The following is a 26,974-nucleotide window of genomic DNA, read 5'->3' as shown; positions in this document are numbered from 1 at the left end:
ATTATAGATACTTCTATCATACTTGATCGATATTGCTAGATACTTACTGACTTTCTTATATTAGATGATATTATTTTTATAAATATGCGATTAAATCTAGCAAGGTTAGTTTGTCTTAATAATGCGTAAAACAAAGCAAGAAACTCTTTAAACAGTAACTTAAAACTAAATATAATATTTAATAGGACCTAAAATAACCAACAACTTTAGCAGCTTAATTACATTGGATCATTAAAATAGGCACGCAATAAGTTTCACTAACTTTTCTGCGTACTTAATAGTTAATGCAATGTGATGTGTGACTAAAAATCGGAACGTACTCTCCAACTTTTGTCCTTGTCGCACACTTAACGTCAACTAATTCAAACAAATGAATGAATACAGACGGCCGTACAATTACTTCCTTCACGAAACATAAAGTTGCCGCTCCGTTGCTGTGAATACGCTAGTAAAAAACCTGTGCATCTCCTATTGTAATATTTACCTGTCAAGAAATCCATCCATGTAAGTACAATAATAAAAAACTATTTTACATTAACAAATTCAGGTCAGGTGTGCATCTTAGTACCTGTTGTCTATAAAATAACGCGACAAAATTAAATTCGCGTAAAATGTAAGTTTTTGTTTGTTTACAGTGTACTTTGCAACTTGGTTTGGTTATGTGTTAATTCATTATTTTTATTGTACCACATGGTTGTAATTTACGATGTATTTTTGATTGTAATTTATTTGTTTTTTAGTACACTTACATGTGACTTTTGATGTTTCTTTGAACGCATGTATGGTCTGATTGGAAAGTAATATTGTTTGTGTGGAGGTTAGGTCATATGGTCTTATTATTTTAATAAACTTCGGACCTTATTTTGAACTTGTTATGTAGCATACATTTAAATTTGCGAGACCTTGACTAAATTAATTTTCTTTGTGTCGTTTCGCAGTGTCTTGTGAATATAAATTATATCTTTTTCAGCTGCGTTTTATGGCCCTTGTCTGCAATGTTTTTATTTATTTGAATAACTTATCAATAACAAAAATCTGAACATTTTTGTACATAATACATTAAAAGTTTTAAAAAAATAAATTATGACTTAACATTCATAAATAAATATTTCACTTATTTTATTTTTAAAAACTTAAGTAACTCAAGTTCCATTTAGTAACTATTACTAAAACTTATCTTTTATTCACTTTTCAATTGAAAGTAACAGTAAAGTCCCCAAAACATTTGGTAACTTTCCTAAAGTTACTATTTAGTAAACAGTGATGACCTTTTTATGCTTTTGACCTGCGATAATCAGTAATCTAGTATACAACACCTTAATGGCTGCCAAACTTAATGACCATTGCATCATTCATACTATCAATAAACTTGATTATTTAAAAATAAAATTTGAAAGGCAAAAGTTACCAGTTAAAAATAACTTCACTGCAAAAGTTTTATACTTTATTTTTTTACAGCCAGTGTTATTGTTGAATGTAATCTAAGCCAGTGGCTAATGACTGTAATGTTATTGGCCTACATATTGCTTGCCCTGGCTATCAATAGGTCTATTTATTGTAGATATTGAAGAAAATAATACATTTGTAGGTATCTATCTTGTTATTTGCAATAGGAATGTTACCGTTGGCCTCAAAAGTTGGTTGACTTTAGCTCAGGAGAGTACTTGAGTTGTGACTGATAAAACACAAACTTTTCATTGAATAAATTTGATGAATGCTGCAAATACAGTTGAAGCAGTTTTTCCTTTCAGTTTTAAATTAACTGGAAGGGTACAATAATGGAAAAGAATCCTCTTTAAACAATAATTTCAGTTTATTCAGAGATATTTACAAGAGTTTTTCATTTTTGTTATGTCATGTGTAGCTTTTAATTAGATAATCAATAGTAAATCCATCAGCATTTAAAAAATGTTGGGAAAGCATTTCAATCTTGCATAGCAACTTTAAGTAGGTCAACCTTATCATGGTGTGGACTTGCTAATGGAAGGATTTTCCTTGATCCTTACTTAGTATTCCAGTCGTAAATGTATTGCATCGAGTGAGTACCTAGGCAATGCGTAACTTATCCCCAAGAGACTGGCAGTCTAGGTTTCTATGAACTTGAACAATTAATTTTTACTTCAAAACTACAAAGATGACTGAAAAGTTTTTTGCAATAGTATACTCTTTCGTTTCACCAAAAATGGTTTTCGTCCATAAAAAAATTGGTTCTGACGTAATTCGTGCTTTCTCATGGTTATAATTCTAAATTCTCATTAGTAAAGAAGATAACGTGGATTTAAATAACCTTCCTGTAAACAGAGTTTACTCTCACTTGGATCCATCTGTTGAATTATAAAGTGGCTTAGTTTTATGCTCCTCGCACGTGCAAAATACAATAAAGTTTTGCGTCTCACGAACAGTGGTCCTAGTGGAGAACCTTGAGGTACTCCTGTCGCGAGGCATGAAACTTACATAACGCCAATCATCCATTCATCTATATTTGGAAGTCACAGTTACATCATCTAAGAAAAGCGATAAATAAAATATCAAGGCGCTAATTCACGATATATATCTCAATAAAAATAGCGTAAAAACTTAATTATTACAAGAAATATGTATATTTCTAATTTAAGATAAAGCTTATCTCAAATGGTTAATCAAGGTCCCGCGGCACAATTCTTTAGGCGTATGATACGCAATCCATCTACGCTTGTTACGTCAAATGAAATCGCGTGCGTATGTTATATTTGGTTAAACAAATAACAAGAATATAGTGCTTTGTCATTATATTTATCTAGGCACTTTGTAGGCACTTAAAATATAGCTAGTATAATAAATAAACTGTTTTGCTGAATAGTTATTATGAAAAACCACATAAGGAACTGACATTAGGTTGATACAATTTCCTCTTTGATCCGCGTAAATTAGCGAAAGGCGCTACACTTTATTATACTTTTTTTGTCCTGCCCCAAGCTTTCGATCTCTAAGGAGGTTGCCTGCCTTATTGAAACGAAGCATGGTTTTGAAGATTTTCTTAGATACAGGAAACGAGGATGTAGGCCAAAAAACACTCAGATAATCAGATTTTTTGTTTTCTTACGATAGCGCCAAGACTCTAGACGAGGAAAATTCTAAACTACAATTCGATTTCTGAAAAAAGCAATTTGTAAAAACCGTTATAGAATCAACATTTTATTGTTCAATTGATAACAGTGGTTTTTGATTAACAAACAGTTCTCTGAAGTGAACGAAAACATACTTTATCAGGTTTCAATTTATTTTGAACTAGTTTTAACCAATTTTGTCGATGTTTTGTCAAGTTTTCATTACTCATATTCATTTACCACCAATTTATAACCAATATCAAAATTTATCGACCTAAATGTCGCTGTACAGACTAGGAAATAAGAGTTTGAAGTACGTTTAAAAAAACTATATCAAGGGAAGGCGATAATATTGCTAATCATGGGAAGCTCGTTATGAGTAGTGAAAATGTTTGGTATACTTATATCATGCTATATAAAAGTTTTCTACTATTATGACACGCTAGTTGATTGGGCTAAATGTTTATTGACGTAGTATTTGGCCCAGCTATGATAGATTCGTCATCTGTCATGATGGGAAAGTACGCAATAAGATAGACCTGTCAGCGCACAGCTGCGCTTGGTTACTTGGAAATATCACAGCCATTTGGCTATAATACAAACTTGGACCTGCTAACCGCAAATTGATAGCACGGAGAAATGCCTCAGTTACAAAATTTCGAAATGGTCAGTCCCAATGCCCAATAGTCCTAATCGTCCCAATGTCCAACCCATAACCGATTTTCACCTGAAAATGTTGGTCCCACTGCATTATAGACAAAACGCTGCTGATTATATTCGAGATAATATAATTTCTGAAAATAATGATTAGTCCTTCGGTAGATTTTCCAAAGAGATAGTTCTCTCAATAAATCATCTAGCGTTTCATAAGATTCAATCAGTCGGATCCGTTGTGCAAATAAATTGCTACATGTACTTATTTATTTGTAATATAATCAGACAGCTGTTTTGCAACTCGAGTGACAGTATTGAGAAGTTGCTCCAGTTTAGGTTGACCTGGGTACGGTTAGAATGATTAAACTTGCGTCAAATTAACTTTAATTAACCGTTGGTTTCTCCCTGCGGTTATTTTTGCTAAACATTCTTCTTGGCGACAGTCTGTAACTGGAAACTTTGTGTAATCCTTCTATCCTGTTTTGGTGCACCAAATAGTTCCTATAATCTGTCTGCTATTCCATCAATTGCATTTTGGTTGTGTTAAGTGGTTTGTGTTTGCGTGTCACTCTCTTCAGAATAATGCCGCATAATAACTGTCTTAATAATACTACTTAGCTAATAATCTCCTCAAAACAAGATGCTGCAATTGACCACTTTGAATAACAATAATGGTATGTTGTCGCCTCTGCTTTGGGTCAGCAAAATACGCAGAAAATTGACCTCGTGTAAGATTTCATAATATGTAAAACCTATAATTAACCGCTACGTCAAACACACACGATAAATAACTTGATGGTGGCATTATCGTTAGTCTAGGTTCATCGTCAGTTGCTAACAAAAATATTGCAAATATCACATTGTTTTTTATTACACCAGCAAACTATATATAGTGCGCAACTGTCATCGTCACAATAATTATTAATGTTGTGTTAATTTCCAATAATCTTATCGTGCTTGTTTATTGCGCCCTCTTGTGGAAATGTACTTAAAGTCAGGCGATAACTGACCCCCTGCGGTCGCAAAACAGACCAGCTATTGTACTGACGACACTCGACCAGCGAATTGCTAAATGTTTACGACCATATCTACGGGCTATCGCGTGCAAAAATCATCTTATTATTAGGTATACTCGAGATACTCTTTCATCATGTTTTTTAATGATAAAGCAATAATAAGACGCAAGTGGCTAGTTCAATTTGGTAGTTTCATTATCTCATTATGTTTTTTGGGTCATTCTGATTGCTTTTTGTTTTGGAAACGTGGATAGGAAAACGTGTTTGCGAATCTACTCTCGAGCAAACTTTTCATACTTGGATGACGTCTTTTCAGCAGTCAGTTACGAGAGGAACTGACTAGTAGGGTACTAAGTCCCCAGTTTTATAGGTCCGAAGTCATGCAAGATTCCTTTTGCGAAATCAATCAGTCAGTAGTCTTGGTCAAGAAAAGTTCGCACGTGTGACAGGGATGGCTAAAGGTTTTTTGAAAGTTAAAAAAGCTGTGAAATAGATAAAGACATTGTATCTATTTGAAATTCAGTGTAGTTGTTACATAGTGTGTTTGATAACCTGTGAACAACCCGATTATCGATATAAAAGAGCTATAAAAAAATAAAAATACTTTAGAGTTTCATCTGAATTTTGTGAACGAAAGTGTTGACTTCTTGTGGCGTTAGCTTGTAACAGCGCGAATTGTGTTTGAAACTGGTGGAATAAGGGCATAATTAACAGGTAATTCATGACGTGCTTAAATAAAAATTTTAGAATTTTTGAGAAAAAATATCGCACTATTTGCACAAGACCTTAGGGACTTACTTAAACTTCTTCGGATAAGTACTGAGTAGTCTTATCCCTTGATTGTGTGACAAAAAATAGATATTATGTGTCTCTATGCCCCTGTCGAATTATCCGACTTTTAGAATGGGAATTGTGACAGTAATATTTCAGAATTTATTATTATCATCAAGGACGTTTTAAGAAAACATGCATCAACATCTGTATTTAACTAGGTGGCATCTGACCCCTGGTTAAAAATAGCGTTATCCGTTCTATTGATCAGCGCTTCGACATTATCATAATCGTATATTTATTACTTTGTATGTTGTGCTCTACTTTCACATGCAAACAAACATCAGCTAAACAAGCGTCACGTGAAAATCACACAACACGTGTTTGTTTAGCCCTAATTTGACCTACAAATGAATAAGATGCGCAAATAAATGATAAATACTACGAGATATATCACGCCTGGCAACATTATCTCGGTCAAATTATCTACCCCCAATAAAAACAATGACGCCAATACAAAATTAAACATTCCCTTGACGTCACGGCAGAATCGCGGTACGCCTTTGCCTAGAGTTCGTTATAAAAAAAACAAGCTGTCATTTAGTCGAATATTAGTGATGTTTTGTTTCATTATCGAGCAATTGTAATGTTATTGGCATTAAAAACTTGTTTATGTACGGTACGTTTATAATCTAAAGTGTTTAAGGCGTAACGTTAGTTTGACTCTCAACGTCGCTGTGTGATTTTGTGCGGTCAGAATAATTAGTGACCTCTGCCTTTCAGTGTTTGTTTTGATTAAAAAGCTTTCGTATTTTTTTTTAAATCGTATCAGCTGTTAGTGACAGTTATTTAGGTAAATATTTTTTTTATTCAAGTGAGACTTAAGTGATCGATTGACAGTTGGTGATTTATAAATACAAGTTTAATTTAATACTATAAATAAATACGTGTAATTTTATTACGGCGCTTATAATATGCGGTGTGAATTTACTTACGTGAATTAAAATAATTTTCATAGCGCAACATTTTAAAATAGGATTGAACGTAAATTAGTATGGTTAAACGACATTTAGTATCGGAAACCTACTTACTTACTTAAAATCTTATATTTTAATATCATTAGTGCTAATTTAATTGGTGTTCTCTTTCCAGAAACACAATGAACGGTCCCGACGGGCCTGCCTGCGTGGACGCAGACGTGAACAACACACAGGCCGCCATGGAGAGGCTAGGAGTTGAAGACGGTGCACAGCCAGGAGTTAAAATCAACAAGAGATTGGGCAGAGGAGCTGTGCAGACTGGTAAGTTGCTGACGAAGGAGATTAAGGCTAAAAAATTCAGTTTCTGGAGAATCCAAAAATCCTATTAAAACGATTATATCGAAACGGACTAGTTATGTCGCTTTATAGCTGATGCTTGGCGGGAAAATCTGCCACAGACTTCCGCTGGGTCCGTCTTTAGCATATTTTGCAAGGTCTATTTCTGCAAAAACGTTTTTCAGAAGCAAAATTCAGGACTTGTTTTTGGATACACTGTTGTCTGCGTAGTCAAAAAGGTTGAAAGTAATATATCAAGAAAAGTACCGCAAAACATTCCAGAACTCGGTAGTCGCAATACTAAAAGAAATGGCTTGAAGAATATAAATAATCACTAAACTTTCTCCCATGTTCTTAGCAGCATGGCCAAATCAAAACGACCCCTGTCAACGTATGATGTAACAAGCAACAAGAGATAAACTTTTTACTTGTGATTACAATCGCGACGATCAGCTGTTTACGTACAAAGGTCGGGCGAGTCAATTGCTTGTTTTACTACCTAGATAGCTGGTACATGCAACCTTGTCGGATTTTTACACAATTTCATTCAAATACAACGAACGTAGCTTTAAAAAAAGATGGAAAAATTGCCCGTGAATAATCGCACGCACTTGCGGATTTTGTTCTTTGCCGCGTTTTCGTAATCACCCGTACCTATCCTACCTCTTTGGTTTTGGGCTTGTACTTTTTAGAAAGTAAAGAAAGAAGACGTCGTGTTTCTGCTAATCTTTAAAAAGGGAACTTATTTTAACTGCTCTATTATCTATACTAATATAATAAAGCTGAAGAGTTTGTTTGTTTGTTTGTTTGTTTGAACGCGCTAATCTCAGGAACTACTGATCCGTTTTGAAAAATTCTTTCAGTGTTAGATAGACCATTTATCGAGGAAGGTTATAGGCTATATATCATCACGCTACGACCAAAAGGAGCAGAGTACCAGTAAAAAATGTTACAAAAACGGGGAAAGTTTTGACCCATTCTCTCTTACGTGACGCAAGCGAAGTTGCGCGGGTCAGCTAGTAATATTATAAAGCTGAAGAGTTTGTTTGTTTGTTTGTTTGAACGCGCTAATCTCAGGAACTACTGGTCCGATTTGAAAAATTATTTCAGTGTCAGATAGTCCATTTATCGAGGAAGGTTATAGGCTATATATCATCACGCTACTACCAATAGGAGCAGAGTACCAGTGAAAAATGTTACAAAAACGGGGAAAATTTTTAACGCTTACGTAACGCAAGCGAAGTTGCGCGGATCAGCTAGTTAATTATACTACTGAGAGATAATTTCAGCCATTGCAAGTCTCATGTTAAATACTTTGAATTGGATCAGCATAATATTGTGTCAGATATAGACAGAATTTATATATCACCCAAATATTAGTCAAAGTCAAAGTCAAAGTAAAAGTCAAAGTATATTTATTTGCATAACACAGTAAATAAATAGATGTTAGGTACATTAAAAACAAGGCACGGTATGTTATGACCATTAGTGGCATGCAAATGTTATTAAAATTATTGCAATGAAATTCAGAATGATGTCAAAAATAAGAACTATAATATTATGTCATCAAGCAATTGAATTAAATAATAAAAAAATGAAGTTCAAATAAAATATTACTATGTCAAAAAATAAAGTAAATTTTAATATCAACAACAAACAAAAAAAAATAAATACTATAAAATGTCAAAAGGAGTCATTGAGAAAATCATTCAAATTGTAATAACTTTTGGTGTACAATAATTCTTTGAGTTTATGTCTGAATAAATTAACATTAAGATTTTTTATATTATTTGGTATCTTATTGTAAACTTTAGGCGCTATACAAAATACACTTTTCCACATAAGTGTTGTGTTAGCCTCATGTATTCGCAACTTATTATTGTCCCTTCTGTTCCGTTTCACTGTATCAGACAGCCGAGCAAACAGCTCAGGATTTGTTTTTACGAATAGAGCGACCTCCAGTATATACAGGGACGGCAGTGTTAAAATTTTGTGTCTTGTGAAATATGTTTTACAACTGTCTGTAACTTGAAGACCAAACATGGCTCTAATACATCTCTTTTGAACTTTGAAAATGACTTCCTTGTCTGTGGAATTCCCCCAGAAGATAACTCCAAATCTTAGTAAAGATGCAACTAGTCCATGATATGCAGTAAGGAGGGTGTCAAGACTAACTATAGGTGCCAATTTGTAAAGAGCATATGAAGCGCTACTGATCCTTTTACCTAGGTATTCCAGGTGCGGCTTCCAATTGAGCTGCCTATCAATGACTACACCAAGAAACTTAGCCATTTCAGTGTCATGTATTACAATATCCTGATATTTTACTACTATTTTGTTCGTGAGGGTCTGTCTTTGTCTAAAATGAATGATCTGTGTTTTTGCCAAATTAATTTTTAAATTGTTGTTGTCTAGCCACTCTATCATTGACTTTAATGCATCATTAATATCATTCTCATAAGAATTCGGGTCTTTAACTTCTATTATTAAAGTGCTATCATCTGCAAACAGTGTTATTGGATGGCTTATTGATTTCGGAAGATCATTGATGTAAATAACAAACAACAGAGGGCACAACCAACCAAGACACTAACAAACAACCAAGACACTCCCCTGAGGCACACCGAAAGAAATTACGCGTTCATCAGAGGCGTAGACACGTTCCTCTTTTGTTGCCGTATCGATTCTAGCTATTGTGGTTATTTGTTTGCGACTAGAAATGTAAGATTTTAGCAAGTTCAGTATATTTCCCCTAATTCCGTAGGCTTCTAGTTTGATTAATAAAATATTATGATCAACATAGTCAAATGCAGCCGTCATATCACATAATATTGCACATACGGGATGTTTCCTGTCTACATTGTCCATTATTATTTTCAAAAAATCATGAATTGCCATATTAATTGTTTTGTTCTTTCTGAAACCCTTTTGTTCATTACATAATATATTGAATTTCTCTAAATAGGAGTTTATATTTTGATAAATGAATTTTTCAAATATTTTTGAAAATATTGAAATTAGTGCTATGGGTCTATAGTTTTGCATTAACTCTTTATTTTCTTTTTTGTGTAAAGGTTTTACAACAGAAATTTTTAACCTCTCAGGAAACTTGCCATGTGTTATGCAAAGATTCATAATATGACTGAGATGTTTACAGATAAGTTCTCCTACTGCTTTTATGACCTTTGTTGATATTTCATCTTGACCCACGCTACTAGTGTTTTTTAACTGTTTTATTATATGTAATATATCTGTAGGCAGGCTTGGAGCCATGAACATGGAGTTTTGTGAGTTGGATATTTGAGATGCTACATTTTTACCTGAATCTGATATTGGTGTTATTTTGTCAATGAAATAATCATTGAAATGTTTTGCTATTTCTTCTGGTTTTGTTATTGCTACATTATTTATGTTTATTTTACTAATTGATTCCTGAGGATAATTAAATTTATTGTTGTTAATAACTTTCCAGGCTTCTTTATTTTTATTGCAGGCAGTCCTTATGTTATTATTATTTTGTGATAATTTTGTAAGTCTAATATTTTTTTTAAATAATTTATTATAATTAGTGTATGTAAGTTTATTATCTGGTGATGGGTTAAATCTATAGTTCTTCAAGAGTTCCCTTTTTTTGAGACTGCATAATTTAATCCCCTTTGTAATCCATTTAGGTTTATTATGTATAGTGATAGTAATTCGTCTAGAAGGAAAACAGAGATCATAAAATAGTTTAAACAGTTCAATAAACTTGTTATATGCATCATCAGGGTCTTGCGTCTCATATATGTCAGAAAATGTAAGCTTTTCAAGACAGCTTCGAAATTTCAAAATATTACAATTTGAGTAATCCCTCCGTATTGTACGCCAGTATTTTAATAAACAATGTACCTTTATAGGACACTTTAATATTTGTGCGGTGTGATCCGAGAGAGCAAGATCTATGACTTCCGCATGTGCTTTTTTATAACTATGTGCAAAGTTATCAATGCAAGTTTGGCTTTGCAATCTAGTTGGTTGTTCTAATGCCAAAGTTAAATTGAAACTGGACAGAAGATATTTTAATTCTTGTGTTGGACTATTATTTTTTAAAATGTCAATATTAAGATCACCAGCTAATATTACTTTAGATTTTTTTTTATTTACATATAGCAGTAATTCCTCCATTTTTTTAAAGAAGTTATTTAAATTTTGACTGTTGGGTACCCTATATAGACATATTACTATAGTATTGTATTCTAACAATTCAATTGCGCAGCATTCAAAAATACTGTTACATGACAATGATGCTACTTCAGGAAGTTCTCTCCATTTGTGTCCGATTCTAACTAATATACAGACGCCTCCTCTATTGCTATTTGCTCGACTGTAATGAGCAGCAAGGGTGTAGTTGGGTATAAGTAAATGTATTTCTCTACCCGACATCATAAAATGTTCAGTGATACATAAAACATCAATAGTTTGTTTTTTATCAGAAAGTACATCCAAGCATACAGATAAAGAATCGCTTTTGTTAATCAAACCAGCAATGTTCTGGTGTAGTATATACATATATTTATTGGCGAAAAAAAGTATTTTCTTTATTCTCAGACTGAATATCTAATACTTTATTATTGTAATTTGTATCATTATTTATGAAGTACCATATGTTTTTGAATATATTTTTCATTCCGTTATTATTAATCAAACCACTTTGCTTAAACATTGTATAATCACATTTCAAGTCAGCGTTAGAGTCAAATAATATAGCATAATTATGTGTATTAATGTCAAGATATAGTAGATTATTAAACATCTCAACTCTCCAATTGTACATAAAATGATAGTTGCTAAATTTATAAGTAGGTAAACATAACATAACATTAGTATTCTGTATAGATAATAAGGTTTCGCGAATAAATACAATTAAATCAAAATAATTTTTTGTTACTTTAAAGTCCTCTTCTCCTATAAAAATGATACAATAGTCATTACCAGTATAGTCCGTCAATTTTGTCTTAACTCCTTTAATGAGGTATTTTATATCACAATTAGGTGTTAGGTAATGACATATTTTTGTATCTCTGAATGTGTTTTCTGCCAGTCTTAATGTGTTGTGAGCTTTGTCGCTGCTTATAATGCAGATTTTACGTTGAGCCTGAGTTTCCAGGGTCGATGTCGATACAGTTGATCCGTTTTTTATTGCGGGAATATTCTCTGGTAAATTCTGTGTAATTGGTGTAGAATTTTCTGTGTAATTAGGTCGGGAAAAAGTCTTTTCGCACTACAGTATGTATGAACTTGTAATAAAATCATTAGGTTTCTTTCAGTGAGCTCGCGAGGTACCCAAAATTTCGAGTTTTTTTGTGTAGAGTAAAGATTTTATTACAAGTTCATACATACTATAATGCGAAAAGACTTTTTCCCCGACCTAATACAAAGTTTTTGTGACGAACTTCAATGATTTTAAGCTATAATCTCACTATGCCATGCTGCCAGGCATGTCTCTTGAGTACACTTGACTCTTGAGCATTTCTAAATATCGTCTACAGAATTTATTATCCGACCCTTACTTTGATATTGCTGTTGTTAATTTTCATTATATTTACAATGTTTTAGTTCCTTATTTACAATATTATGTACGGATATTAGTTCCCTATCAGAGGTCAATGTTGCCATGCAAGTTATCAGCGTCCTATAATGGGATCTGTTTGACGTGACCATACTCAATAATATTAATTTATTCGTAGCCATTACAATATTATACACCTTAACTACGTAGCGTTCTTGTATTATGTCATTTGGTACGATTGCCACTAAGTATAGGTACCACTACTTGTATTACAAATGCGAAAGTTTGTGAAGTAAGCGCGGATTTTGAATACTATATGACACAAATAATACTGAATTGATTTTGTTGATATTTGGCTAGTTCAAAACCTGGATTAACAACATGGGATACTTATTAAACCGAGAAGCTTATTCATACGGACGAGTCGCTAAAAACCCAGTAGGGTTTGTAAACCGAATAGTGGCTATTTTCTAAATTTCCCGCTTCTCAGCTTCGATTGGCCGCCAATGTATGAAGAAGTAGTTACGTTAATTAATGTACTCGCAAATAGTCAATAGGCCTTATTAGGACACATAGGATACTTTTCACTCCGGGAAGTCTTTCCACGCAAACAAAGTTGAGAGCAATAGCTATTGTTTAAATAATAATATAGCAAGAAAAACATACAAATTGTAAAGAAGTAGGTCACTGGTACTATTCTATTGCACTGTCATAGTCATGCATAGCTAGGAAATACCTGAGCTGTTACTAATGAATTTGGTATGTTTAATAGCGATATAATGGCTGTCAATAATTACTCGGTGTTGCACAATTATTTGTTGTTGTGTTATAGTTATTACGCAACTTTGTATGATTTGTTATTGTTTAGGTGGTATATATTTGGTTTGAAAATAGATTAGGGGTTGTCAATTTTACGCTAGATCACGATTTTCGTACATTTGCGTAATCAATTATTAGATAATTTATAGACCTATCCAGTTTACTTTACTTTTGTGTGCATGTGCGTTCTCTGCGAATACTAAGTATTGAATTAAATGCTGGAGAGCTCGAACAAATATATTTGAAATCGCAAAACATGATACCTATTTGGAAAAAGCCCAAGTTTTCAGTTATTACACACATTTCTAAGTTGAACGTTTTGATATGTCTTCAAACCTTGGAAAATAACGGATACGCCGTAGTTCGTAATTATTCCTTCAATTACTAAAATAATTTTTGACAACATTCAATAATACTTACATGATTTTCATACATATGAAGTAAATGTTATGTATTGTTTTACAATAATGATGAAACAAAGAGGTTAATTCCATCACGATAGTGTTGATCCACGAGTTCTTATAAAACTAATGATAATCTGTCAATATTCACGTGTTTACTATATATTATATAGATTATACTGTTATATAACATGCACGTTTTATTTATATAAGAAGTAGTGATAGTTGACCTCAAGATGCAGTGATTACCTGCCGACCTTTGACGAGTTGAAATAACTTTTGATGTGAATGTAGCGGTGATAGTAAAGTTGGTGATAAAATTGTTTTGAAGTTATTGAGAAAGAAATGTAGTTATTTAAAGTTAATACTTTTTGTCTTTATAAACAGAAACTGTCTACCATAGATAGGTATTATAGTAATGTATCAATCCCAAACCTTGATAAATGCTTTCTAATTAAACTTATTTTATTGTTTAATGAAAACTTCTTTGAAAATCGGTATAGTTTCTATCAGTTATCGAAGCTATCTCTTTTGAATCTGTACTGTATGCCCTTACGAATGCTGAGTGTAAGTTGAATACAGATAATGCTGGTGATCTTCTTATATTATTTTCAGTAGGTACAGAATATACACCTACATATCAGAGCACGCGTTGAATTAATGTTTAATTAAAATATAATTTAAATTGATAGACACATACCTAATAAAAACAATCAAACTTTATTATATTAATAACTCAACCAATAACCAGATTCAACCGGGCACATCTTCCTGAAACATCGATACAATTACGTATCTCTTGACCCCCAAATCATTCAATGTTCAGGTCAAATGGAAAACTATTATCACGGAAGTCAAACACGTAATCAACTAAATTATTGATAAGTTCCTTCCCGGATAAATTCGACCTCACGCTGTGTTATCATAGTGGCCATAGTACGCTAAGATTCTATGCTAACGAGAAAACCACATGTGCTTGTCGTAAAAACGTCACTTTTTTAAAGATTTCAAACTGTTCTTTGAAAGTAGAGCTCCATTTGTCTCCTGGCTCCCTTAATTGGTTAGTTAAAAGTACCCAAATATTTCTTAAAAAAACCACTCCAAAATACTTTTCTGTGGCTTAAACATAACCCCTGGGCTTGGGTTTAATTTTGGGACCAAAGAAAAGGTATGTCAGGATTCTTGCGACTCGCTCAAGACGAGGCTCCTATTTAGTTGAGATCTGAGACATTTAGCCGATTTGCTAAAATAAATTTCATAAGTAAATTATCTACTAAGGGAAAAAAGGCAGACTCTAACCCTGTTATTCATAAAAATATATAAAGTTATGAAAAGCTTACCTATAAAGTGTTTTGTTTCTTTCACTCCTTAGCGAAATGAAAAAGAGAAAACATATTACAGTAGCTTTTTAACTAAAATAGGTTTATAGTGTGTTTATAAATAAGAGGTTTAGTCTTTTAAATATAGGCTTTTACCAATTTTTACTCAAGAGAAAAAATCTTTTGCTATTATTCTCAAAAGTATTCACAAGTACGTTACAAGTAACCAGCTGTACTCTGATATAACTTATCTTGATACGCACGTACCTACCGCGCAGTAAAACAAGACGCGTTGTCCGAATGAACTTGAATGTATTAGATAGCGGGTGACCCGGAGTTTTTAATTCTATATTATTACGTTAATTGATAATCTGCGTTGTAAGTTTTTTAGCGAAGACGTAGCAATAATGAATAAGTTAAGGAAAAAATAAGTATATGGCATTGCAACTCGATGATTTGAGAGAATTAACCTTTGTATATTTGCATAAACGAACGTTTAGTTTTTCAATTTCCGCGTTGCGTATTCGATATCTAAGTAAAAATATGATTGACGCATTAGTTAAAGTTTAAATTTTTTACATAATATACAATTTGCGCCATTTATGTTTTCCTGATACATCTATGTTAACGTTTGTTTTATTGCCGCGCCAAGATTCCCTACAAGGCTTTACAAAAACTCAGCTCTCGTTTCACAGCTTATAGTTAAATGACAGATAACCAATCCGATACATAAAGTGACAGCAAATGTATGAAAAAGAAATGCCATGAAATTTACTTCTGATAAGTTATTCGATAATTATTGAGATGTGGTAAAACTGGGGCTTAGAGTAAGAAGCCTAACAACACCTTCGGAGTATTGAACCGAAAGTAACTAGAAATATTTTGTTACAGGTCTGACACACGAGTGCGGTGTGTTCGGCGCCATCAGCACGGGAGAATGGCCTACACAAGTGGACATCCCGCAGGTCATATGTCTAGGATTAGTCGCGCTACAGCACAGGTAAGGCAAACTATTTTATTTAACTTCTATTTACTAAAACGCGGTTCTGTACAGTCGTTACTATCGAATATCGAGAGTTTGACATTTAAAATGTACTGCAAAAATTGTTTCTACGACGTCCGCTAGAGGCGCTGAACCGATTGTCAAACATATTTTTTTGATAGCTCGGCTCGATACTCGATAGATGTACAGAATCGCGCTACTGTAGGTTAATTGTTAGTTTCACATAATTTAGTAGTTAACACGTACGCACGGCGTATACGTGCACGTGTATGTATGTTAGCACGTATCATCTTTATATTTATTTTATGGTTACTTTTAATATATGAACTGATATATTACACATTGTTGTGAGAAAGACAGCTCAATCTTTATGACGGTTGAAAACAGTTCCATTTGCTAGTTACCAAAACTGTACCTAATTCAAGGTAGTTAACACAAACAGGATGTTCTTTGAAATTCTGGGAACCAATCCAACACTGCATAGCTTACAACAAACTCATGTATGAGATTATTTGGTTTTATTAATCTAGGAATTATTGCCACACATCCTGTATAACATTAGTTAGAAGAACTCGGGGATTTACTGGGTTCCTAGACCGACTTATGCCTCTATGGGAACAATGCTTGATATTCTATGTAAATGAAACATCAGCCTCGAATAATATTGCTTAGGCAGACAAAAGACTTGTACGCGAATAAGTCCTTGCATCACTAGTAATATTAATAAAATGTGGAACGTTTGACCTTTATTTTATTGAAAATTAAAGGATACCTCATTTGTTTACTCGACGTTTCAAACGATTTGCGTCGACCGTGGAAATCGGCTGACATAAAAAATAAACCTTGTTTGAATAATCAACACTGTGTTAAGAGAGTTTTCGTTCATCGTAATACGGCGAACTAATGTATGTCTGGGACTGTTCCTCGTTTTTGTAGGCCCTTATAATATGTTGTAGTGTTTAAAGCAAAAGAATAAAACAGTATTATCGTTAACGGGCAATTTTAACACTGCACTTGTAATTATTTGCCAAAAATACAAAGTGAAGTTTTTCCATTTGTTCAGAGGGCAAGAGTCAGCGGGTATAGTGACGTCAGAGGGCAAGAACGCGCGCTCGTTCAACTCACACAAGGGCATGGGACTCATCAACAATATATTCAACGACGAAGCCATGAAGAAACTCAAAGGAAACCTCGGCATTGGACACACTAGGTAATTATTATACTTTCACTTAACATTTTTTGCTCTATTTTATTGTTTTATATTAACTTGTCAAAGTGTGTTAACGTGCCCTCCGAAGCACGAAAACGCTCAGTTCAAATACCAGTATCTGGTCACCCATCTATTGAATGACTGCGCCAAGGGTATCTGACCCCATAGATCGTTTACCGACCGGTTAGCGCTGCTCGGTTATGAGCGTCTCAGAGATAAATCAGTAGTATAAACATATTTGTCTCATATGCAAGCAACCGAGTATACCGACCACTCTAAACTTTGAAAGTTATGTGAGTACTCAAAATAATCATCGCCATTCTTGCAAGAGCACTTATTCTGAGTTGTTTAATAGTTCAGCTAAATCTGTACTTGGATAGTGTAATCGAATTATAATTCTGAAGTGAAGCAGTATAAAGCTTTGTTTCCCCTTGTACCTATTTTCTAATATAGCAACACATGGTATCATTTTCTTTTGTATTACAGGTTATTATATTGATATTATTAATGATTGTTTTAATGATAAACCCAGGTACTCGACGTCAGCAGCGTCCGAGGAGGTTAACTGCCAGCCGTTCGTGGTGCACACGGCGCACGGAGCACTCGCCGTGGCGCATAACGGAGAACTTGTCAACTGCAGCAGTCTTAGGAAGATGGTGAGCACAGTATACAACTGGCATATACATATTAGCTTATGTTAGGATATTCTCTGGCTCAAAACTCGCCAAATAACTTCCTTACTCCTAAGATATCTAGTATATTAATTATTCAAATACTATACTTTAAATAAAAAAAAACAATTCTATTTGAAAAAAAAGAAGCTATCAATGTGATTATATAAGTTAGCTGATTGTCAGTACGAAATAAAGAAAATATTACGATTTCCTACCCTCGGCACTTAATTGAGTATATGACAATGAATGTTAATTGTTTAATTAGATCTGTCCGAACACATTTTTAGTTTGCTACCTAAAAGTATGGGTATGGGGAACCGCGGCCAAATCTAATATCCAGGAAATACAAATCTTGCAAAATAAAATTATAAAAACACTATACAATTTTGATTACCTTGCACCCACCACAAAAATATACAAAGACACACACATACTCAACATAAATCAAATATACGTTTATAAAACATGCATGTTAGTAAGAAAAATAATAACACAAAATACACATACACAAACACACTTTGTCGAAAAAGTCCAAACATACAACAGTAGAAGACACAACAAGTTAGAACTAATCCACCCTAGAACAAACTATGGCAAGAATAGCATTTTATATGCAGGAGCCAAACTGTACAATAGCCTACCGGAAGAAGTATTGAGTAGTAAAAACCTAAGTATTTTTCGAACCCGACTAAAACTGTTCGTACAACAAAATTGTTAACAAAAAAATGTTTTATTAGGATGAAATTGTATATTCTTTTCTTTGTGTTACTCTATATAGAAAATTTATTTGCTCACAGATTGTTAATGCATGCTTATTTAATTATGTACAGTTCTCAATGTAAGCGAACTACTTGTTCTTTTTGAGAAATAAATGTCTTTAAACCGAAAAGCTGTCTATGTCTAACAACTCGCGCTACTAGTCCTAAAAAGCATTAAGCATAGCATTCTTCACAAAAATGTGGAATTATAAAACTTTACACAAACTGTACCTCACATACATATTTTAACCTTCTTTGGTGGTCCCCAGGTATTGGGTCGCGGAGTGGGTCTGTCCACACACTCAGATTCCGAACTGATTACACAAGCGCTGTGTCTCAACCCCCCAGAGGGAGAGACCAATGGACCCGACTGGCCGGCACGTATCAACCACCTTATGAGGTAAGAATTAATATCACTATTTAAAAATACCATAGACTCCAAAACTGCCTAGAAGATATAGAAAACTGTTTGCTAGGTCATAATAGACATCAATAAATGGCATAGCTATTAAATACACATCGTTTGCAAGTTTCTCGAGTACAACAGAAATGACAGCCATTCTGACAGACATATTTTTATAAAAAAGTTTTAGTATAAAATTCAGTCATCATTCAATAATCCAGCATGTAAATAAATATTTTATTTTTCGTGTTTAGACTGGCTCCCCTAAGTTACTCACTGGTGATCATGCTGAAGGACAAAATCTACGCAGTTCGCGATCCCTACGGCAACAGACCGCTATGTCTCGGCAAGATTCTACCTATGGGCTCATCATGTAAGTACCAATCTAGTTATATAACCATTTATAGGGCACCAATAATAATCTGTACTGCGACAGTATACGTCACTGCTGTGCGTGTACATACGTGCACGTGGCGTACGCAATATGAAATGTTGTGTACTTGAAGTATATGATAAAATATGGTATAATAACATGGTGCATCTACGTATAATTTGTAAATTGCATGAAATTTTATCAATGATTTTTGTTTTATGCCGCATTTTTATGGGATTTTAATCAATGTGAGTATTTATTGTCTTATAATGTTAACTTAAAAATAAATGTAATCTGCATGTATACAATTTAATGGTGTAAGACGTCACATTGGGCTATCCAAAGAATATATTGTGTGTGTGATTACATCTACATGTTATGGATGATTACATGTCATAATACATTGTTATATAACACTTTATTGTTATATAACATGTTGTGTTATGTGTAATGTCCGCCATACTATGTGTCATTATAAATGTGTTTAACTAAATATTTCAGATGTCTACAAACAGTCGTCATCGCAGCATGGCACGGGTAATGCATGACTCACTGTCATTTTAACTATATCATCTCTTTTACATAAACGCCATTTAATAAAGAAGTTAAATAACTGAAATGGATAACTTATGTCTTAATATATGTCTAAGTAACTTAACTGGATAATCATGATAGTGCATGCCTATGTTTGGGTTCAAGTCCCATTATTTAGTTAGCTTTTATTTTAGGTAAAATACAAAGTTATTTGAACTCAGATTTTAAAGTTCTGTATTGGAACTTTTGCATGTCATAATATGATAAATAAAATAACAAATTTCATAGAAAAAATTATAGCCAAAAAGTTAATCGTAAATGTGGGTACCTACTCATATATTTTTGTTTAACTAACTCAACACATATTCCGTGGTGCATTATCATACTAATAAGAGGTCATCATTCATATTTTCTTCTTCTCTTCGTTTAATACTATAACATTGATCACGTATTGGTATTTAAAAGAAAATTTTATGTTACAGTCTTAATGAACGGTTGCGCGAAGAACGGTGTGGACGACAGGCCTGAGGGATGGGTGGTGTCTTCCGAGTCTTGTGGATTCCTCTCTATTGGTAAGTATTAAACTATAAAATTTAAATAATTTCATAACTTAAAGGCGCCCATCGTAAAGATATTTACTCTATCTAGCTATTACGTGGAGTGACACTCAGGGCTCGGTCAAGTAATACTGTGTGTGTGTGTGTGTACAAAGCAAACATCATATTTTGATCACATACAGAAACGTTCGACAGATTACAATTTCAAATATCCAAACCTTTTCAAGACTTATTTCTACACCAACCACCTGGTAAAATAGGCCACGCACTTTGGATAACCATACCACATATGCAAAAGCACAAGCTTTAAACATAATACTTTAACATTTTTTTATTATTATTTACAACATTCAAATGAAGCTAAATCTACTACTTTATATACAAGCAGATAAAAAATGTAACAATCACGTGTGTCGTGTGCAGGTGCTCGCTACGTGCGCGAGGTGCTCCCTGGTGAGATCGTGGAGATGTCGCGCCACGGCATCCGCACCGTGGACGTGGTGGAGCGACCCGCCGACAAACAACAAGCTTTCTGCATATTCGAGTACGTGTACTTCGCCAGGGCTGACAGTATATTTGAAGGTAAAGGAATCAAAGTATTAGCTATGCTCCTATTTTGATCTGAGGACTTTCCACGCCAGTGATTAGTTAGAAATCAAGGTAACACAATGTATTTTCAAAGTTATGTATGTTAAAAATAATTATAACTTGTCCTAACAAAAAAAACTTTCGACAAGATCTTCTGTAAGTTCTTTAAACAATAATATATTGAATATTTCCTATCTGCTTTTTTTTTTGGACTTAAGGCCTTACCACTGTCTCGTTATTAGAGCAGATTGTTACTAGGTAGTGTGCTAAAGCAGTCCGCATGTTTTTTTAATCTTTTCAACTCTTTAATCAATATTTCAGCACGTCATACTAAATTACCTAAGAGTTGTTATAATTCTGTAAAATAACGTTTGTCGGAGAGTTGTATTCATACGTAATGCGGTGCTTACAGGTCAGATGGTATACTCGGCCCGCATGCAGTGCGGTCGCATGCTGGCGCGCGAGTCGGCCGTGGACGCCGACATCGTGTCGTCCGTGCCCGAGTCCGGCACTGCCGCCGCGCACGGGTACGCGCGACAGGTACGAACACATACTTTTAGTCTCTATATTTTAAATAGTAACTTTAGAGGTTCGTAAGTAAAATTGTTAAATGGTAAAATACACACAGTTATTGTGAAACACTCATCATACGACAAACTACGTTATATCGAGATGAATTGCAGAGCTTTATAACTACTTAAAAATAATTGTAAATATTTTATCCTAACTTATCTGAAAAAAAACCTTAGGATTTTATTTTACGATACAGCCAATGCCTCGTGTGGCTATCATTGTTTTAAAAACATTGTAAACTTGAACAGAAATACATTACTTTATCTCTTTATCTTTATTTTACGTTTGAAATTACGAGCAAAGAGCAAACGGTACACACGCAAGCAATCTATCATTGCCAATCTTTACACCTTCTTTACTTACTAAGCACTGAAATTTACCATTTACTACGGTTCCTAACACAATATTAATCTCTTACAGTCCGGCATTCCATTCATGGAAGTCCTATGCAAGAACAGATACGTGGGTCGCACGTTCATCCAGCCGTCCACGCGGCTGCGGCAGCTGGGCGTGGCCAAGAAGTTCGGCGCGCTGTCCGAGAACGTGCGCGGCAAGAGGATCGTGCTCATCGATGACTCCATAGTGAGGGGGAACACTATCGGACCTATTATTAAACTGCTTAGAGATGCGGGAGCTGCTGAGGTGAGAATGTGTTTAATTTTTCTTTTAATTCTGAGAATTAATTGGCGTTGAAATTGAATAGTTTTGAGTGCCAAATCGTATGCTTAGATCTAGTAAAAGAACAACTTCTATTACAAACCTTTAAAATCGCTGGTTTTAAAAGGGTTAATATGGGAGTAAAAAGTTTTAAAAAATCTAGTAAGTAGATGATCTAGCTTTGGTTATATGATGGGTCAAAACAAATCAATTATTGATGAAACTTTAATCTCAGTGAATTCTTTAAATTATTTTTTTCTCATTGTCCCAAGTAGTTTTTTTTATTACCACATTACTTGATTCCACACAACACAAAATTTACCATTACTGTTTCTAAAACCCTTCAACTTAATACTATTGTTTGTGTGCAGGTACACATAAGGATAGCGTCTCCGCCGCTCAAGTACCCGTGCTACATGGGCATCAACATCCCCACCAGAGAGGAGCTCATCGCCAACAAACTCAACCCACTCAAGCTCGCCGAACATGTTGGTGAGTACACTATTATTTCATTAATGCCATTAATTCATTCGGCATATTACAAATAATAATGTAAATAAGCGAGTATTACGAAAATAGCTGGTTTGGTCCGGTTGAGTTATGAGAGACACAAAATTGCTTCTTGTCAGTTAGTTATTTTAGTCAACTAAAATTAGATTGTTACACCCGGTACTTAATTTTCTAGCTGACAATAATTGTCGAATTTTATACCCTATTTAAGAGATTTAAAAAAATATGGATCTTTGAATTGTTGTTAGTTGTTTTCATCAGGTGATAATTTATTTAATAAGAACAAGCTCTCAATAGTTTATAACATTTTAAATAAATAAATAAATTTAACCCATTACTGTCCCACTGCTGGGCAAGGGTCTCCTCCCGTAATGAGGGAGGGGTTAGGCCTTGAGTTCACCACGCTGGCCAAGTGCGGGTTGGGGACTTTGCATGCCCTCAATAATTGTATTAAACAATTTTTTAGGCATGCAAGGTTTCCTCACGATGTTTTCCTTCACCGTTGGAGCATGTGATAATTATTTCTAATACACACATAACTTCGAAAAGTCATTGGTGTGTTGCCTGGGATTCGAACCTGCGACCACTAGCGTGGAAGGTGTCAACTTAAACCACTCGGCTATCACACACATTTTAATTCTAAAAATTTTACGACCTAACAATATGGAAGAACGAAGTGATATTACTATATCGAGTGTCCTACTGGTGGGCATAGGCTTCCCTCTTTATCCCAAAGCAATTTCTATAAATTATTTAATCAAAAATCATTTCTCAGGTGCTGACAGTCTGGAATACCTAAGCGTAGAAGGCCTAGTAAGCGCAGTGCACTACAACATGAAGTCCACCCCGAGCGACGGACTCGGCGGCCACTGTACCGCCTGCCTCACGGGAGAGTACCCCGGCGGAGTGCCCGATGATGACTGGTGAACAAGTGAACAAGTGAAGTGTAGTGATGTGATGAGCGTTTAGTTTTTGCATATGTATGACTTAGGATGTGTTTTGTAAGACGATTTTTTCTAATAATTTGGCACCGTAGAGAAATCGTTAACGTGTTTTTAGTTTGATATTTTTGCTTTGTGAATTTTGACACAATGAAATAAGATGCGAAACCCAGGCTATTAGAAAAATCGTGTTGTGATGTGCGTTTTATTGGTTTATGAGTTCTGGTATAGATTTCTATTGGTCGAAAACTAATTTAAATATATTTTTTTAATATTTTTATTCTGATCTTTGTACTACGTATACGTACGCGTCTTTACGTGCACGTATTTGTAGCGTATGACTAGAAATAATAAAAATTACACACGCACAGTCTAACAACTAACTCCATCTGTTGTCAATATTCGATGTTTTTAGATGAGACTAAGTTCAAAAATATCATAATAGACAGTTTTCTGTACCAGAACATATGCAGCTAAGAAATATCTGCCAAGAATCGACAATATTTAGACATAGGAATCTCCATAAGGATATAATGTATACTTTGCAATTTATCTCGAATAAATAATTATTCATGACAGAACTAAGTTAAGTAGGATGCACTACATTCCAACTAGAATATTATATTTGGTTTCAACACTTACGGATAAGTAATAGCTAGTGTATCAGGTGGCAGATAGGTCATCACTTTATCTATCAATTAGGTTATCAAACACTTATTCTTTAGCTATGAAACTGACTAGATTTTGTCCAGAAGAGGCGAATTCGCCGCTATTCTTTCGCGCGTATTTTGCGGGCACGTTCTGTCCACAAGGGACGTGAGTATAGCGCGTACTTTGAACACGGTAGAAGCTTGTGGCTTCGATGTATAGGCGCCTAGTATCTCTGTAACGCACGAACAACTTCGCGCGATTCGAATCGCGGCGTATTCGCTTATAGTTAAAACATTCCATATTTATATCTATGCAAAAATTAAAACGATATCCATTGTAACTAAATTAAGTTGCAGATTATACTTAAATATAAATTATAAGAATTGCTTATTTATGAGACAAGACAAATATAGAAAACACTATATTATAATATGAAACTCTCTATGAATATGACAATAAAATAATTTATCACAAGCACTGCTTAAAACTCGAATAGAATTTTAATAGTAATTAAATGATCTGTACTAAAGCATTTTAAATAGACTTAAAGAGGATAAGATAAGATAAGGATTTAGAATAAATAAACGTCAACCTAAGGATGCGTTTCAACTTAAACGGGAACGCGGACCTCTCATTGACCAATCACAGTGCTCGGTGAGCGCAACTGGATATGGGACACAGATACAATCCGCTATGCTAAGCTCTATTCCATGGAAATGCACCCTGATACCTAGTATCTTTGCCTTGCCTCATAAATAAGTCGTAAGAAAACAAAAATCGACTTTATATTGCACCTTACGGTATGTAATTGTAAACTAATAGCGTAATTATAAATACATATTATTTACATTTCTACTTATTTTTAAATATATCTTTATTTTATTTAGGAAGTGGTCCAAAAATATATAAAATTTCACTGTATTTTTAACAGCGAAAAGTGCCTTAGATTGTTAGATTTGTAAGTTTTTGGTTTACATAATAAATTGTTTTTTATGGATTGGTAAATAAAAAAATATTAGAGCTCAGAAAATATTGTAAAATTAGGTTTAATTAGACATTAATGTCACAATCAAGCATTCCTCGGGCTAAAAATACACATGGTTACAAAAAAACAATATATTTTCGATTGAGTAACTTGTGCATTGTACCCCTAAAATCATTTATAGTTAAGTGAAATAGATAATGAATATTTATCTCAAAAGTAAGAAGTCTCTATTTGCATTTGATCCGAATATCGTACCTCGAATTTTAGAAAGTTTTTACTTGTTATTATGTTAGTTATTGTCGTGCTGGCTACGACGATAGTGTACGAAATAAGATAATTCTACGACTAGTGATATTCTATATATAAGTAGATACTATTTTTTAATAAAATGTTTTTGAATATTTCATTAATTGTTTTGTTCTAACATTCCCTACTTTTACAGCCCTTAAATCATCTCAAGTAAAGTTCGTTCACCGGGCTCACAAGCCATATAATACTCGAATCAATGAAAGTAAAATTTAAAAAGTGCGCTTCCCATATTTAGTTTTTCTAAATATTTTTTTATTAATTTATTTTATTGTTGCTGTAAATAATATAAAATATCATTGTAAATATTCACCATTATGAAAATGGATAATCTTGGACAGTGAAAAAAAGAAAAAAAAAACAACGTACGCGTTGCCGCACTGTTTGATGTTTTTTGATCTATCCCGCCAGTACCCCGCGAACCTGTGGCATTGATACACTTACCGGTGCATTCTAAAACTAAAATTTTAGTTAACCTTACGCAAAAAGGACGCTTATTTATAGTTTGTTCTTAGTGTAAAAAATAAATAGTAATACTTAGTTAGTGTTTTGTGTACTATAGACATTTCAATAATAAGATTTAAGTGTTTACCTACTTTGATACTATAGGGACGCCAGTGTTACTGATGGTTTATCATTATTAGGTAAGTAGTGAGTGTTTGTGTTGTTTTCGCAGTGCCTAATACACACCGTATACGTTCCTTGTATTCGGCGGGAGCAAAGTGTACTAAGCAACATAGATTAGAACTGTGTAGGTATCCGAGATGGCGATCACATTTAGCACGTCAAAATTTAAACATTGTGCTTTATTTATCTAAAATAAGTGTTCGAAGTGATTAGTGATGAATAAGCAACAAAACAAGTGATAATAACTCATAAGTGGGTAGGTAATGCATTCGTCGCACGAAATATTTGGCGCCACAGGATCCAGACGCGCCGGCGCCGTACTCGCGTTTGTCGCGCTATGTGTCGCCGTTGTTCCAGCGTATACGTAAGTAATAATTTTTATTTCACGGCGGAGTTATACGTACGAATGAATGTTTGTACAGAGAGATACTGTTTTGTTTACATTATTAAAGTATGTGTAACATACTATATTTTGATTTTTCACACAATACTATACCTATTTCTAAACTAAAATTAGTTTTGGACATTTATTTTCATAAAGAGTAGCTGATTTGACTGTTTTCAAGTACTCCATCATGTTTTTTTTGTACTAAATTCTATAATGAGTGGTGTTTAGACTGCTATTGCTTTCAAAAACGTGTATTCCCCAAATACTAATCATAAGCTGGGTGAATGGTGATGCATCAAAATGCAC

The 26,974-nt window shown here is 34.0% G+C and overlaps 1 protein-coding gene across 4 annotated transcripts; it reads left to right on the top strand.

The window, feature by feature from the left end:
* Positions 1–346: 346 nt before the first annotated feature.
* On the top strand, positions 347–25,753 carry LOC142985155 (amidophosphoribosyltransferase-like). 4 transcript variants are annotated; one of them, XM_076133156.1, is made up of 14 exons: positions 347–504; positions 6,680–6,828; positions 15,822–15,930; positions 16,997–17,143; positions 17,676–17,799; positions 18,845–18,975; positions 19,233–19,351; positions 19,853–19,888; positions 20,368–20,457; positions 20,866–21,024; positions 21,443–21,570; positions 22,024–22,245; positions 22,632–22,752; positions 23,546–25,753. In XM_076133156.1, exons 2-14 carry the CDS (start codon positions 6,687–6,689, stop codon positions 23,695–23,697), a joined length of 1,680 nt encoding a protein of 559 aa, XP_075989271.1. In that variant the 5' UTR covers positions 347–504; positions 6,680–6,686; the 3' UTR covers positions 23,698–25,753. The 4 variants fall into 4 exon arrangements, with proteins under 4 accessions (XP_075989271.1, XP_075989297.1, XP_075989288.1 ...); XM_076133173.1 differs by lacking the exon at positions 347–504 and adding an exon at positions 5,321–5,470; XM_076133163.1 differs by lacking the exon at positions 347–504 and adding an exon at positions 6,226–6,380.
* Positions 25,754–26,974: the final 1,221 nt, after the last annotated feature.

The sequence above is a fragment of the Anticarsia gemmatalis genome, chromosome 2, assembly GCF_050436995.1.
Source record: "Anticarsia gemmatalis isolate Benzon Research Colony breed Stoneville strain chromosome 2, ilAntGemm2 primary, whole genome shotgun sequence".
NCBI classification, from domain to species: domain Eukaryota; kingdom Metazoa; phylum Arthropoda; class Insecta; order Lepidoptera; family Erebidae; genus Anticarsia; species Anticarsia gemmatalis.
The sequence above is the reverse complement of the archived record's forward strand: the minus strand, read 5'-3'. Positions and strand labels throughout refer to the sequence as shown.